The 17,957-nt window shown below is 38.1% G+C and overlaps 1 protein-coding gene across 8 annotated transcripts in view; it reads right to left on the bottom strand.

Moving 5' to 3' along the window:
* The window catches only part of Nckap5 (NCK associated protein 5), a 910,861-nt gene that overhangs the window by 262,386 nt on the left and 630,518 nt on the right, over window positions 1-17,957 (bottom strand). For all 8 annotated transcript variants that reach the window (XM_078017217.1, XM_078017216.1, XM_040294086.2 and 5 more), the window contains one exon: window positions 16,823-16,972. In XM_078017217.1, the coding sequence (XP_077873343.1) occupies window positions 16,823-16,972 (150 nt within the window). The remainder of the gene's footprint in view (window positions 1-16,822; window positions 16,973-17,957) is intronic.

Raw genomic sequence — 17,957 nt, 5'->3', positions numbered from 1 at the left:
GAATTTATAATGACCCTACAGAGGACAAAGCTGCCCTCAAAACACCATCTATCTCTCCTATGGCATTGCTTGTACTCTCAATGCCCTGTCACATCCCCCCAAAAGTCTCTAATTTCTCTATTGATAAGCTAATAAGTAAATGAAAACAAAAAAGTGAGGTGGTAACTCTACTTCATGAGTGTTTTATCACTTTCAGAAGTTCATATGTGCAGCCAAATTATCACAGGACTTATTTTTTGAAAAGTAAAAGTTACAAAATATGTAATCAAAATGGATGAAATATATTAAGTGGTGTTTCCTATGCATAATTAAAAAAAATTCAGTCTCATGGGATATGGTACTTCTATTCAGAGGAACCTGAATGGTTTCTTATTTATCATATTCTCAGCATGAATCAAAACACAGGTGTCAATGCTTAAAGAAAATCAAATATGCTGTGACTACAAATCAAATAAAAATAAAACTAAGGAGAATCATCAACGTTGAGGCTGTTAATATTGGGATTTTTTTTTAAAGTTCTTATCTTGGATACTAAAAAAGAATTTAAAAGGCATCCTGTAGTTAACTCTGCCTGAAAGTCATTAAATGGCATTGCACAGCAATGCTGATCTTGAAGTAAGATATGCTAATTTGCATTGTACTGATAGTAGAGTAAATGAAAACTGGAAATGACGAAAAAGAGGTGAGTCTGTCCTAGGCTTTGTCATGTTTGGTTTATCAGTGTTAATAATAAAGTATAATTTTAAAATAAAAAGATTCCTTCTGCAGATAGTACAGAATTCCCTGAAGCTGAAGAATGGAAAATGGATTAGTTCTACAACCATATCTCAGCTATCATCACTTCAGCAGGGCCCCTCTACTTGTTTTAAACCTTTGTATTCATATGCAGCATTCACTGCCTGGGAAGTTTAAACAAATGCTAGATTTCAATTCAGTGAGCTCTGTAGGATAGGAATTGAAGGTGAAATTGTGACTCCCTGTCTTTGCCCTTCAGGAGCCTACATTATTGTCAGGGATAACAGGACACTTGCTTTCTTTTAGAACTCCCAGAGAGAAAGGAAATAGGGAATTCACAAAATCCCATTTGGAGAGATTTTACTATACAGTTATACACTGTTCCTTCACTGGTCTCAGTTGTCACCTGCCCCAGGATGCTCATACAGTGTGCAGAAATTGCTTCTTATTCTTCAGGATGGATTAGTATATATTTCTGCTATGAAATTAGCCCCGGTGCTGTGATACACACACACTCACTGGCAAAACTTACACCAGCCCCTGACCTGAGACAGATAGGAGCTTCACAAATCCTTGTCTGAATCAATTTCTTAGCATTTTTAGAGGGATCGTCTGAGTGAATGCCCAAGGGAATACAGGAAAGAGAGGAAACTATGAAAAGGTTTTGTAGCCTGACATAGATTAAGTTAGACTGTAATGATGACTTGGTTGTTTTTATATCACTGTTACTGATTCCACTTCATTTGCTGTTTTCTGCCTAGGTATCCATTCTCTGTATGTCTCCTGATGCAGGTGCAAGCAGTGCTTCAAAAGAAAAAGTAGCCCCCTTATGAGCGGTTGGTTTGGGGGACAAGTATGACAATACCTAGGTTTGTAGTTCATTCCTCTTCAGCTGGTTAAATGCAGACAGCATTTGGCAGCATGAACCCAAATAGCTGCAGAGAGAAGCTAAGAGGGACCACTACCTGCTGAGAGAGCAGAGAATTGCTTTAAAGACTCCCTGAAGCTCAGACCCCAGTAAGCAAAGACATATTGGCAGGGGGGCAGAGTTAACAGCAGCACTGACAGCCTAAGAAGCAGTAAGAGAAAACAAATCAGCCACTTTGAGCAAAGGTTTGGGGACCAAACCTGAGTGAAGGAGGAGGTCTTATGGCAAATAGCAACAAGCCCTTTGGATAGCCTCAAGGGAGAGGCTGTGTGGAGAGATGCAGAGAATAACTCTTCAGGCCCTTCAAGCAATGTCAAAGACGAAAGGCCCAGGTACGGGGGGAATCTTGCCCAACTAACACTTGGCCTTCTGAAATGACAGCAGACCCAGCTAGAACACAGGGCTCTTATCTTGCCTTCTCCTCAAACCTTCACTTTGGTGGGGGTGGTAGGAGTAGGGGTAGCAGCCCCTGAGCACAAATAAATCAAGTCTAGGCCCTGAAACTCCAAAAGATTATCATACAGTAATCACTTAATTCATTGTGGTCAGTCAATTCATGACCTGGAAAGAAAGGAAATCTCAAATGGATCAAAAGGCCCATGCCACACTGAAGATCTGTTATCCCAGCTCAGAAGTAACAAGATCTGGAAAAATCAATAAAAAGAAAGATGGCAAGGGAGACAAGACTCAACTCCCCTCCCACATGAACACACACCCTGACAAGCAGCAGCAAAGAAGCTGGTGACCAAGTGAAACCCTTGGGCCAGGGACGAAAAAGCATCCAGAAATCTACAAAATGTCACTCGAGTCTTAAGGTCTGCATTCACTGGGCCATTTATTTTCCATATCCTGATGCTTTGCCAATTGGAGCCTTCTTGGAAGGAGCTGCCCTTTCCATGGTCAACAGCTAATTGATAGTGATCAATCCACTCCTGGATGCCTCTTTCAAATGCAAGTCAACAAGTCAAAAACCCATGTCCCTAACCAGCTCCCTGTGGGGCTACCAAGAGCAGGACCAAGATCTGTCTTCACCGATTGTCGTAAGGCCAGGTGTCACATAACCAGGACCACAAAGGTACCAGCTCCTATGCCCCAGAGATCATTCCAACTGCCAATCCTAAACTCTCTAACTCTGCCTCTGCTTCTCCCCATATTAATTACATTAAAGGCCCTTGTCCACCATGTCCCTGTCCTTCTTATGCCACTGAACTGATTCTGGAGGATCACCATATGCCCTGCTCCTTGGAATCCATGAGTACAACTTTTCAACAGAAGTTAACTCCAGATCTGTTGGTCTTCCATACCCAAATGAGAGTGAATCCTGTATTTTAAAACATAGTCCCCAGGGTTGGGGATGTGGCTCAAGTGGTAGCGCGCTCGCCTGGCATGTGCGCGGCACTGGGTTCTATCCTCAGCGCCACATGAAAATAAGATAAAGAGGCTGTGTTCATCAAAAACTAAAAAAATAAATATTAAAAAATTCTCTCTCTCTCTCTTAAAAAAAAACAAAACAAAACAAAAACAACAACAACAACAAAAACCCATAGTTCCCAAGCCATCTCTATAACTCACTAAGGAGCTCTTATACTTCCAAATACTGTGTGGGTGGTCTGTGTGTGTGTGTGTGTGTGTGTGTGTGTGTGTGTGTGTGTAAAAAGTGAAGAAGAATGTAAAAATACAGGGATGAGGATGAGAGAGAGAAAGAAGAGGAGCAAAGAAGAATTTTTTTAGCCTTTTGAAAATGGTCACTTTTTACCAGGATAAGATAAAAGAATTTGTTTTTGTTTTGTTTTGTTTTTTATTTTTTAAGATACCAAACTTTAATCTGTTCATCATACATTTACTCCTAGATTCCCCTTATAAAAATGTTGTTGTTTTTTTTGGAAAATTCTTTTCCAATGATTGTGAGCTAGTTTGCTAGTTTAAGATTCACATAAGATTATCAAATAAGCATCTTTTCATATTTTTTCTCCAAAAATGTATCACCTGTGAATTTACTAAATTTATATCAGTCTGGCATCAAAAGCTTTCAATATTATTTAAGTCATATCATTATTATATTCCATATATGATTACTAAAACTATTTTATTATTAATAAAACTAGTAATAATAATAATCTATTATTAAATCTATTAAAATAATTCAGTGATAACGAACATGGTTTAGATTCTCTGTGATGATCCATGAAGCGCTCATTCCCTGGCAATGAGTCCCTTGGGATCAGTTTTTGGACAATGAGGATGAGGTAAGACCATAGATGGGGTCTGCTCTCGAAAATTTAATAATTCCAGGAAATACCTAGGTACTGTTTTGGAGGGATGAGGGAAACCTATTTGTTTTTTCATATGCATCTCTCATAAAATAAACTGCAGGAACATCTTTGGTTATTTGGATTTCTGAGGAACCCATCATATGCTTTATGCCTGCAGTTACTTCTCATTTTAATCTGGAACTGCCTACAGAGTTACCTCCCCTGAGTTACTTCACTGTGTGGGAACAATCTCCTCTAAATGAATTCATGGTCATGTGAGGATTTTATGAGATTACCAAAACCAATTTGATTTTGGCCCTGGGCACCTAAAAAAGCAAAAAACAATAATGATGTCATACAAAAAAGAAAAGGTAGCTTTGATGTTTCTGAGAAAATTCTTGTGGACATGATTATAAATTAGACCAAAGTGAAGAAAAGACTTTGCCTGACGAGAAGAGAATCAAATTGTCCAAACTGCTCATGTTCTTTGTTACAGTCTGCAAAGTATGTCTTCCTCATGTTGCTAGGTTGGGATGCTATTCTTTCAAAATAAACACAGGTACGTATTACCAGCAGTAATACATCACATTAAACCAACACACAATTAACAACACTTTGTTCTAATTATCTCTGGGCATAATTAATGTTGGCCCCATGGTTCATTTTTCTTCAAATCACAGTGGAGCATGCTTTCTAGAAGAGCCCCCTCTACTGTAAGAGCTGGGTATTTGTGACCACTGAACTCCAAAAGAGAAGTCTCCATGGACTTTGACTAACCAACCAGGGTTCTAATTAGAAAAGCAGAATGCCACTAAGCAAGCTGAGGACACTTGCATTTAATAAGTTCAATTCACAAATAAAAACAAAGATGTGTTTTAGATAGTTCTGAAACAGGACTAATCACCAAAACTAACACTGTAGACATTCCAACATCACAACAGCTTGTATTTATAATCTCTCCTCCCACATCCAAATCTTCAAATCCCTGGTCCATTATAGGACTTGGGTCATACTGCCTTGGTTATAAAGTAAGACTGTATATTTCTCCACTCCCTAAGCAGTGAGACCCCAGGGTTGGAGCTGATTTGAATACCAATCAGTCACATGGCCCTCAGGCAGCTGCCATCAGCAATCAGACTCAGTGGATTTCTATAGCATTGCATCCTTTTAGGGCATTGTCACGGACCCTGCATGTAAAGCCCTACTTTCTTTTTTTACAGTTTATTATTATTATTTAACAAGGCATTTTTTTTCTGGTCCCCATTCTCCATATACTGTGCTGTTTTCCCCCAGGGATATGTAACATTTCCTTCTGATAAACTATTAGGCATTAATAGGATGTTGCAGTTTTTTACATGGGACTGCTTGTCAATCATAGTGCTTTTTGAATCACAGATCCTGTAATATTTCTTCATTACACTTAGGTAGGTTACTTCAAAGCACTGCATCTGGGACAATCCAGACACCCACCAGACAAGAGGAAACAAGAATTGGGGTTTTGTTATCCAAATATATACTCACTATATACTGGGCTTCATCAGACTTTGTAGAGTTAGGATTTAAAATGCCTAATTGGCTGTAACTAAGCAAACTGAGGCCTTTTGATTAATCACGCCAGCCAGCTTTCGGTTTCTGACATCAAAATTTATACCCTCCATGAAAAAAACAAGGCCACGGCTACATCACATTAAACCAACACACAATTAACAACACTTTGTTCTAATTATCTCTGGGCACAATTAATGTTGGCCCCATGGTTCATTTTTCTTCTTTGATAGCTCTTAGAATATTTATGGAGATTAGTCCTGGATGCATTGGCCTTCTCTAAGATCTGGAGTTTTCTTACAAGCTCCCACACAAATCTGAGTCTGGCACAGAAACATATTTATGCTGATTAGTTCTTGACATATTGGCTTTTCCTAATATCTGAAGTATTTCTAACAAGCTTCTTCCAGATCTGGCCCCAGGAAGGCAATGTAGCCATAGATCCCCTAACACCTTGGCCTGCCTCACACTGAGAATTTTTTTTTCTTTTCCTCAGCAGTTGGTCGTAACTGATAAAAGGTCATGTCTTGATTGAACAAGCTTCCAGGAGTTGGAAGGCCAAGAGGGCTGCTGTAAAACAGCAACGTAGATACTAACAAAACCCAAGGTAGGAAGACTCTTCAGCTGCCTGTTATTGGAAAACCTAAATTGCAGAAGATGAGCACCAATTAAAGGCTTTTGGTGATGGGTACAACTTCAATTTATGGGATGCATATATTTTTTTACATGCCAAAGTAGTTCCTCCCAAAGTTGGTGGTGCATGAGCTTTAAAGGCATAAATATTTTCTCCACAGTTCAGGGCTATTTGCACTACCACTTGGCATGTTTTTTTGGGCATGTTCTTTCATGCTCTGAAGAAGGGCTGCAGCTTGAGGATACTGTGGAGATTCCCAGGAGTTGTTAGTTAAGAAAATCTCTAAACAGATCAGAGTTTGATTAGACAACTCCACGATTTTAAAAATAAGCACTCTCAGCTCTAATTATGTAATGGATAGATGGATAGCTCCATGCATGTGAACATGTAGGACAAGGTACATCTCTCAGTCTTATCTTTGGCTATAGGTAACCCCATTGGTCCATATTCATCCTGCTGCCTACTTGAAACTGCTTCAGGAAGTTTTTGTTTGTTTGTTTTAGTTTACTTGTTTGTTTGCTTCTTTTGCAGAGGAAATTTCCTCTACCCTTCCCCTCATCAATTTCCTAGGAAACCAGCATGACACCTTGAAGCTCACACACAGTTCAAATGTCACCTTCTTATCTCCTTGCTTTCTCCAAAAAGAATTCAGTTCACTACTTCTACTTTGGTTTTATACTTAACTTTGGAAATGCATTTTCTGTTCTTTAATTTTAATGAGCATTACTTTTATTATTTTAATTGGTACATTTTTGTTTCCTTCCAACAGTGTGTTTCAAGGGTAGATAAAATGCTCTGTGGATCACAGATGCCTTAATTGCAGCATCTAGCAATTAAGGAGCTCAGGCCTACAAATGCCAAAGAAGGGAGAGAAGAAGGGGTGAAAACTGGGTATGGCAAGAGAGAAAAGTAGGAAAAAAGGAAAGAAGACATACTACAGAAAAACGGGAGATAATATCTAAGCAGGAACATATCTTTTGGGATACTATTAAAGGAATTCTTGCATTTAAATAACTAAAACATAAGAGCTTCACCAAATCATGCAATTGATGGATTGAGATGTTGCAGCCTCTGATGACCAAGAAGTGACAGATGACCAAAGCCAGGCTTTGAAATGCCTCTCTAACTTGTAGGAACTATGGTGGAACTAATAGGGAAGGGAAATGCTGATTCATTGCCAACTGAGCCATCACATGGAAAAAACTTGCCTGCAAATGACACCAGTTCAGAAGCACACATAGCTGAGTGATGGCAAAGCCTCCATACATGTATTACTCATACTTTCCTTCATTGATCCACTGGAGTTTCTAGTTACATCACTGCTTTTCCTTTGCTCATCAGTTTGAGCAGCACTTTTATGACTTGCAATTCTAAGGGTGATTACAAATAGAGTACCTTGAAACAAGAGCAGAATTGCCTGCACTGGCAAGTTTTTCCAAGAATGTAGATCTTTGAAATGACTTCCACAGCCTATGGACCTTTCTTTTGTTTTATCCCATACTGAGTGATATGGCAGTCCCTTAAAAGGTGTGGGTTGGGTGTTTTTCCCCTAACTTTGCTGCTCCTCATTAGCATCATTTCTGAGATTCTTGATTTTGCAGAGCATTGATTCCTAAATTGGAAATCTAACTGACTACTTGCATGACTGTTTTAAAAGAATGCTACATTTAAATTATTTTATAAAATGTATGTGTATACAGACTTATAAACCATTATAATATAATATGATATCATATTATATCATAATATAATGTTGTAACCATATTATATAATGTCATTACATGATATTATAATGACATTATAATGGTGAAAACGTGTCAGTAACCTATGCAACCAACAGAAGGGGATTAAATAAGTAGTATTCAGCATCTAAACGATAAATTTCTACATAGCCATTACATCATACTTTTGAGGGATATTGAATAACATAGGAAATGATTTTGATACTTTACCTGAAAGAGCAAGCTATGAAACTGTATCTGATGATATTTTATGACTTCTCAATTTGCTTAAGTAAAACAAAAACAAAAGACTGGAAACATGCCAAAACGTCAATAGTCGACCATTTCTAATTGGTGCATAGTTATCCCACAGTATTCAATAGGGATTGATTCTAGGACTATCTAGAAATACCAAAGTCCATGGTGCTCAAGGTCCTCATAAAAAATGGTGTGGTATTTGTAAAGAACCTATATGTATCCTCTGCATACTTTAAATCATCTCTAGATTACTTATAATACCTAAAAAAATGTAAATCTATGTAATTTGTTGCTGCAAGTTATTGTTCAGGGGATAACAAGAAAAAAAGTATGTGTGTGTTCAATACTGGTGTTTAATTTGTCTTTTCAGTTTTTCAGCCCTCAGTTGGTTAAATCTGTGGATGTAGAATCAGTGGATATGGAGAGCTGAATATAATTTACAATTTATTTCCTATATTTTTGTAATTATCCATAATGTGACTATTTACTAGTTTGACAAGTCATAAAATTGTAGTATAAAGTCATAGGTTGACACAGTCTTTGGATTTATGCCACCTCCCATGCCCTGCCCTTTTATCAAGGAGAAATTTTATCTCTAATCCTACCTGAATGTTGTTGTTAGGTGACCCTCCATAGCATGCAAATTAATCAGGAGAAAGACATGTGTCAGATATCTTAAGGAGGACTATACCCAAAGGACTTAAAAATTGAATACTACAGGGACACAAGCCACATCAATGTTTATAGCAGGACAATTCACAATAGCTAAACTGTGGAGCCAACCTAGATGTTCTTCAGTGGATAAAAATGGATAAAAAAATGTGGTATATATACACAATGGAATTTTACTCAGCAATAAAAGAGAATAAAATCATGGCATTTGCAGGTTGGCGTTGGAGAAGGATGGTGTTGGAGAAGGATGGTATTGGAGAAGATAGTGCTAAGTGAAGTTAGCCAATCCCCCCCCCAAAAAAAAAAACAAATGCTAAATGTTTTCCCTGATATAAGGAGGCTGACTCATAGTGGGGTAGGGAAGGGGAGCATGGGACGAATAGATGAATTTTAGATGGGAAGACGGGAGGGAGGGAAAGGAAGGAGGCAGGGGGTTAGCAATGATGGTGGAATGTGATGGACATCATTATCCAAAGTAAATATATGAAGACATGAATTGGGTGTCAACCTACTTTATATACAAACAGAGATATGAAAAATTGTGCTCTATATGTGTAATAAGAATCGTAATGCAAGAAATAAACAAAGTACATGTATAAAGACATGAATTGGCATGAACATACTTTATATACAAAGATATGAAAAATTGTGCTCTATATGTGTAATAAGAATTGTAATGCATTCCACTGTTGTGTATTTTAAAAAAATAAAATCAATTAAAAAAAAAAAAACAAGAAGGGATGTCTGGAGTTACCTATCAGCAAACTGTCATAGAACCTAAAGATTAGAAGCAAACAGTCGTGGGTTTCTATTGAGACTACCACTGGCAGGCTGATTTATAACTTTGTAATTGCTTTTTACATTGTCATAGGAAAGCAGAAGATAAAAGTAAGAGGAAGAACAAGGTAAGAACTTAAAGCCAATCAAAAATGCTAGAAAATTAGATTTTTCTTCTCACTAGCAAGAAGCCAAAGCTACACCTGGGTATGTCCATGTCATGGCCACGTCTAGGAGCCATCAAATGCAGATAAGAAGCCATTTCTAAGAATTTCTGATTACCAGTTTTATCTAGGCTTAATAGTTCCCTGGAATTGCACACATGTGGGAAGGGCTTCTGAATCTAAGTTTAAACATTCAGGGAGGGTCCTACTAAAGCATACAGGGACACAGAAAGGTATATTAAAATGGTATTAAGACCCAGGAAAGCTTATTGGGTTTGGTACTGAAATGGACCTAAGTTGTTCCAATAGCTTTAAAAATTGCTCTAAAAGCTTGCAATTATTTGACTATGGTTTGTCTCCCAGAGGTTCATGTGCTGGAAACCTGGTCGGCACTCTAGTGATTCTGAGGTAGTAGAACCTTTAATAGGTGATGTCTAGGGGAAAGTAATTAGGTCATGGGGCTCCAATCTTATGTACTGATTAATGCTGGTTTCCTAGGAGGCTGACCCTTCTCTGGTCTCTTGCTTCCTGTCTTGGTGTGATCCTTTCTGCCCTTGGCTAATTTCCTTTCTGCTTCTCCATCATGTTGTGACATAGCCAGGAGGACCATCACCAGAATGCTGGTATTATGATGTTTGAATCTACCAGCTCTTAGATTTCTGAGCTAAATAACTTCTTTGTTTTAAAAAGTGACTCATTCACAGGTATCATAGTATAGCAACATAATGCGGACTAAAACAAAGCTGTATTGGTGCTTCTCACTCCTGGCTATACATTTGAATCACTGCCGGGGCTTTAACAGAACATGCATGTTTAGCTTCCATCATTGGCTTAGAAAGCTGGAATTCCCTCAGTTGTATTTTAGGTGTCTGAGTTTTTAAAAGCTCTGTTTCTGGCCTGGCTATATCCCTCTTGTCTGCTTGCAGATCTCACATCTACACTTACAGTTCTCTCTTTGTGTCATCCCTCTGCCCTTTCCACTGAACCACCCCCATCATGAGCATGCCAACATGTCTGATATCAGTTGTCTAAAGAGCTCATCTTGTACCCTGTCTCTGTCAGGTTTGGCTCTCCACATACATCCCACTTCAGAGGAAAACCTTTCAAGAGAACCATTCATACCTGCTGTCTTCACATCTTTTCCTTCCTACACCTCTAATGAAAACTACAATTATGAAGATCACGAATTTTTATTATGACCCAAAGCTAACAATGAAATCTGTGCTTCATCTCCCTTATTCTCTTAAGGTTGTCCTTGAAACCCTTTCTTTTTAGGCTTTCCTGACAGCTCACTTTCTCTTTTCCTCCTCTCTCACCAGCTACTCTTTCTCAGGCTCATTTTCGGACTCCTTTTTAGTTCTGTGAGACTTCTATTAATAGTGTACACCAGGCTTTCCTCTCTACCCTCTTCTTGTCCATAGCTACACTTACTTCTTGTATGACCTTATTTGGTCCCACAACATGGAATGTTATCTATATGCTGATGACTCTCAAATCCATATCTTTAGCCCTGACCTCCACCTTGTATATCCACCAGGCTATCGAGTACCATCACTTAAATGTTTAATAGGCATCTCATGGACAAAATAAACTCATGATTATACATGCACTCCCCTAAGTCACCTGTCCTTCAAGTCTTGACTCCCTCAGGAGTTTGGCACAACTTTATTCTTAGTTGCAAAGGCCCCAAACTAGAGGTCACTTTTGATTTTTCACTTTCCCTTATATTCTACATTCAATCTATCAGTAATTCCTATAGGTTTTCCTTCTAAAATGCATTCTTATTTGACCATTTATTGCCAACTTAGCATGGTGGAGCCATACAATCGCAGATTAGATTCTTATTCTCTCACATACTATGTCACCTTGGGGAGATAGCCAACCTTTCTGGGGCTCAATTCCTTCATTTGTAAAATGAGGATGATAAAATGAGGATGATAGTAACCATAACTACCCCACTTCACAGGGTTGTTATTAAGATTGAAATAATACATATAATGAAAATATAGTAATTAGAAAAGTGCTTGGGACATAGCAAGCCCTATATAACAATTTGCAAACATGGTCATTATTATTCTCCACTAGTCTTCTTGTCCAATGATATTATGAACATATTATTAGTATTATTTTTCATGGATCCTAGGCACCCACTCTGACCCAGGGAAATAAAAACTTCCATTTGGAATCTTAAAAAATGAATTCCCTCCTGCCTGGTCTCTAACTCTACCCCTGTCCCACAACTGCCCTACAAAACAGCATGGACATTTAACAAAACAAAACAAACAAACAAACAAACACAAAAGTAGCCACAGCATGTAACTTCCTGGGTCAAACATCTCTAATGGCTTCTCTTTGAACTCATAATTATTTCCAGTTGCTTTTATGTGGCCATGGCCTATGGTTTCTTACAGGGTCTGGCCCTCATCTACCCCTCTAAACTCACATCTTTCCCATGTTCTGATCCTGAATCTGACATCGCAGGACACAGTTCTTATTTCTGTTCCTCTAACTTGCCAGGCTTGCTAACATCTTGGAGTCGGGATTCCATACCAGCCGCTGCATCTTTCTAGAATGGTGGTATTCCAGGTCTTCATAAAGCTCTGGGCCTGATCTCAAAAGGCTTCTTAGGTAGGCACATGCCGCTCTCACTCCCATCTTGTACTCTTTCTGCCACTATATCACCTATTTTTTTTTCATTTAGAAGCATTTATCTCTTTATCAATTCATGATTTTTTAAAAGTTATGTGCTTCCTGTCTAACCCAGTGCCTAGAACAGTGTTTGGCCCACAGATGGTATTTTGTGTACCCACAGAAGGTATATATCTACTGACTATGAGTTTTGTATCTAATTGTGAAGTGCACTGAGGTTCAATTATTTTGAATTACCTAAACTTAAATAGGAATTGCTGATTAAAAAAATGCTTATGCTTAGCACTTTAATTGTCATCCTTTCATTGAAAGGTATACTTGAGAATAAAAAGCTATTATTTACCTTAATATATTTATTATCATATTTTATTGCAAAAAAAAAAACCAAATCATTCCTATGAGAGGGTGAGTTCTTCTGACCTTGATGCTATTGCACTTACTGGGAAGCTCAGAAATCTCAGGTGACCTCAGGCTGTTCTACCCCCAGCTGGCACTGGGAAATCAGAGATGCTACAGAAGTTGTAAAAGGAGTTGCAAAAGGAAGGTCCAGCTTGATTTTGGGTCAGCTCTAAAGTCGGTGTCTGAGTCGGGAGGAATGGCTGTTGGGGCTTTCGGGAGGAAGCTCTGGAGACAAGCAAATCATATATTGCCAGGAACATTCCAGAAGAAAATGCAGGCTCTGAGGTGAATGCCCAGGAAGTCTCCAAATTCAGCCTGTGGATCCTGGAGGGCATGTCTGGAAAGATCTCTCATCAATGTAATAGAGTGAAGTGTGAGAGAGGAGCGGTCCTTTTCAGAAGAGAACTCTGACATAGCAGTGCCGTTGAAAATGGTGAGCCTTTTCCTAAGCCAAGTAAGCAGTCCCTGTAATGGTAGCCACGAAAACCTGAACTTTCATGAAATATGTCTGGGCATGGAGAAGGTAAAGGGAAGGAGCGAGTGGACTCTGGATCACCAACATGGCTGTAGGGCATATTAAAAAAATTCAACAAATGGTTCCTCTACCAGACTTCAGGAACCTAAATAAAAATCAGAAGCAGTGTCTGAACTAAGAGGTAAAACAGTCCACTCTTCCTCCCCAGGACAAATAAATATGGCCAAAAGTGAGACACTCAGCAGAGAAATAAAGTGTGTGTGTGTGTGTGTGTGTGTGTGTGTATTATTTTGGCTGCAGGACCTAGAGTTCTCTTTAGGAAAGTAAACACCTGATTTGCTAGAATACCTCAATGAGCCTGGGCATGGCATGGAATAGACTCATGAGGTGAAGTGCCTAGATCTAGAAATCTGCATAGCAGATAAGGGGGGAAGTTGGCTGTGGAACAGGGAAGCCCGTGGGAAAGCTCTAGCCAAGTCCTACGTCCTGGGGCTGGGAATTGAAAAGAAAGGGGCTGCTGAGGAAGGCGCTGTAGCCAAAGGACTGAGTAGAAGTGGAGCTAACTAAAGATGTGCTGCCATAGCCCCATCTCCTCTCTGGGGTTGGGTTTTGGAAAATTCCAGCAAAGGCTGTATTGTTTCACAGGATGTTGGTGCTGACAGAGAAGATGAGAGATTATGATCAGAAGTGAATAGGAAATGATGACAAGAGGGAGAAATCCTGAGGTGGGGGTAAGAGGTACCTGGAAAATATTTACTTAATTCTCAAAGTCAGGAGATTTTCAAATACAATTTACAATGTAAGTGTTTCAAAAATTGTTTTTAATATTTTGATATTACTGTCATATTAATCAAGAGCACGATATTAGACATAGACTCTAACTCCTTTTCCACACCTTCTTGGGACCTGTTTGGGGAGCAGGAATAAAAGAAGACTGCTTTCCATCACCCTGAAAATCATTCTTTGCTGTTTCCTACAATACCAGCAACTCAGAGATGAAGATAGAAACATGTTTTTTTTTCAAAGATATACCGGTACAAAATATCCCTTGTTTTTCTAAAATCTCGCTGTACAATATCAAATCTTGCCAAAGCGATTTTGATGCATTACGGTTAATTTCCCTGCAATCTTTCAGAGGAGCATTTTGTGGAAGTGCACAAATCCACATGGGGGTCTGTGACCAGCTCTAATCACAGTCTGTCAAAATGAGTTCTCTATTTTCTCACAACAAATTTTAACCTATGCAGAGGATCCTACACACTGAGCATATGTAGCAAATTCTTTAAAAATCTAATTAAGTAGCATACGAAATTCATATGAAAATTGGATCACATACAATAAAAAGATTTTATGTAATAAAAATGATAGAATTGTCAAGTATAATGTAGCGAGAAACAGGGTCAAAAACAGAGTTAACTTAATATTAAACAAAGAATTTTAGGAAACAAGTAATGATAGTTGGATTAAAGAAAATTAATTTAGGAAATAAAATAGTTTGTAAACTAAAATCGTGGGTCCAAATGGCACTTAAATATATCATGTATGGCATCCAACTAATGGTGGATGAGAGAGTTGTTGCTGAAAGTGTAAAGCTCTCTGAGGAAGGAAAAAATATGGCTTCTTTTTCACTCTGAACTTTATGGAACATTTGCTGCCAAAGACATTTTTTAAATACCTCTTAGCTTGATTAGACCAAATGTCCTTCACAAAGTTGTCTTTGACAATAAGATGAACTGAGAACAATGTTCACTGTAACCATAAATAAAAACTAAACAATCTAAGTACATGTCATATCAACTCACTCCTGTCGTTCAATCTAGTTAATTCAGACCGAAGAGAGTTGTAAGTTTTCTCACAACTCTCAAACAGAAACTTCGGTTCCCCTCAAGAAGGCCTGCCTAACTTTAACACTATTTTAAAAATGACAAAAGCATGAGACCCCCTTGGGAGACAGGTGATTCCTGGTCCTTCACACCTGGGAGCTCTTGGAGTTTCCCTCAGTTGGATTCCCTTTTGCTCTGTGTCTAATATCAGTTGCTCACCTATCTGTTTCACTCATGCTGGTGTGCATGATTTTTTTTTTCATTCATAGTTTTTGCATCGATCACTGAATTCAGAGAAATAGGGGAAAATGACTTAGGAAGAGGTAGCAGCCTTGAGTTAGATGGACAGAAGAGACCAAGCTAAGAAAATCATTGTATAAATAACTTATTTAATCCTTGTTACTTTTCTGTAAATTGAGTTGCTATTATTATCCTCATCTCTGCAATTGAGGAAACAGAGAGAGAATATGTGAATTTGAAGGTTTTAAAAGCAAAAAAGTATAGAACAAGTATTCAAACAAAACCCTGAGCATCTTGCTCCAAAGTCCATTATCATTTTTTTTAAGAGAGAGAGAGAATTTTTTAATATTTATTTATTTATTTATTTATTTATTAGTTTTTGGTGGACACAACATCTTTATTTTATTTTTATGTGGTACTGAGGATCGAACCCAGCGTTCCACGCATGCCAGGCGAGTGTGCTACTGCTTGAGCCACATTCCTAGCCCCAAAAGTCCATTATCTTAACCATTGTGCTGAACATGTGCTAAGAATAAAAAGGACATGCTCACTAGTAACCATGTGGTGGGTTAGAGGCCAGGTCACAGAAACCAAGTATAGAAAATAAGATCTCTCTTCCATTTCTGTTTATTCATATCATGAAAGTTTGCAGGATTCTGTAGAGCTTATAGTAGGACTGATTTTAGATGCTGATGGGTAAAAACCCCTTATAAATATATGGAAAAGAGGGAAATAAACTCTTAAGAAAGAAGGCATCTTTATTGAATTTTTTAGTACATATAATCTCAATTAAGAACTTGCAGCTGGAGTGTTCTTTGATACTGCTTTGAAAATTCAGGAATTAACACTTGATATGATGTCAAATGCCACTAAGTAATAACCCTGTGTTTTTCCAACAGTATTTTGGTGGACTATAGTGCTCCAAAAATCTCCTTAAAGACCCTTTATCCTGGCTTCAACTCTACTTTTTATATGCTGCACAAACAAATTGAACTTTTATGCATGGTTTTATTTGGAAAAATGCTTTTACTTTTTAAAAATTCATATATGATCTTTATATATACATTGTATATATATAATACATGTACAAATGTCTGCATATATATTCATATACATATATTTACACACACAACCTTTTTAAAATCTTCTTTACACACTCTAAAGTATTTTGCTTGTTCATTTACTCATTCATTCATTTCATCCGGTATAAGGAAAACGATGTGAAGCTTCACCCAGCCTCCTGTATCAAAGAGCTTGTAATTTTAGGAATTGATCCAGTTTGAGGTCTGAAATGATTTTAAAGTGAATTATTGTCCTACACCCTCTTTCTAAGGCAATAAAGTCACAGCCACTGTGTCAAGACCCTTTCAGTGCTGCAAATCTTAATTTTTTTGTTCATCATTGACAAAAGAATCTCAGTGGTAGACACTCAGTTATATCAGTCTGGGAGAACTGAGAGAGGAAGATTTATACTCAGTTAAAATCAGTGCCAATAAAAGCAGAACACTGTTATTCTTCTTTAAACATGTAGGAATGGTTCCATTTCTTACCTCTAAAGCTTTCAATCTTTCCAACAGCAATTTCGTCTTTTCTTTGCCCTCATCGGTACTGCTGTTTTCACTCCTTGAATCCTCATCTACCACCATGTGAAGATCATCCAAAGCTTCCTTGTGTTTTCTCTCTTCCTCCGATGGCTTTTCCTGCAACAAGAAAGAATGATTGTTTTCAATAATCTCCACTTGGAAAATAAGGAGTGGAAAATAAAGCTGAAAAGTTTGGAATCTCTATTGCTTTTGCATTCTTTCTGGGGTCGGGGTAGAGAAGATGTGGCTAAACAAACTCTTGAGTGGTGCTTATAAACACAGCGGATGTTTTTACTAACTCAGGCAGGACAAAACCATTGGGTCATCACCTCTGGAGGCAAAAGTCTCTGCCCAGTTGGAGAAGTGACAGAGCCAGTAAAGCCCGAGGTGGTATCATGCAGTTAATCCATTTTTATCTGCACAATGGAATTCAGCTGTTCTTTACACCAGGAAAAATACATCAACCTTGATGCCTCGAGATGTGAAAAGTTTAGTTTCTTAAAAAATAGGATATTTAAGTCTCTGGACATGCAGCCATCTAATTAAAGGAAAAGCAAACTATCATAAAATATTTAAACCGTGAGTTCAGGATTCTAAGCTAAAACCCATTAGTCCCTTCAGCTTACTAATGACATAGCTCTGAAGGACCCCTTAGCCCCTTCTCTAACACTTTGGGAATTATAGTGTAGCCTTGGGGAAGACATAACATGTTGTTATCTGGTCTTGCTTCCCTGTGGGGAACTCCTCACCCAACCTTGTCTCTGGCAGCTTTTTTCAAAGTTGAGAAGTGTTAATTTGAGACTCCTGTGTGGCTCTGGTTTTTGAGGAAAAAAGAAATGTCAAGAGAATATCATAGGAACAAAATCTGATCCACTCTGTGATACATCAAGGCCCTTGTTCCATACAATCAAGTGAAATCATTTCATCACATTATTTACTTCTAAACTCACTCTGCAGAAATCTTTGCTACGATATAGCTGGTTGCCAACCATCTGGGGTGCAGTGGATTACCAATGGTGAGAGTCTTCTTTATATTTAGTACTAAGCTAAGATCATGTGTAATACATAAGTAAAAAAATATATGATTCTTACCAGTAAGATC

The sequence above is a fragment of the Ictidomys tridecemlineatus genome, chromosome 7, assembly GCF_052094955.1.
Source record: "Ictidomys tridecemlineatus isolate mIctTri1 chromosome 7, mIctTri1.hap1, whole genome shotgun sequence".
Lineage (NCBI taxonomy): Eukaryota > Metazoa > Chordata > Mammalia > Rodentia > Sciuridae > Ictidomys > Ictidomys tridecemlineatus.
Note: the sequence above shows the minus strand (reverse complement) of the source record. Positions and strands in the feature narration are given on the sequence as shown.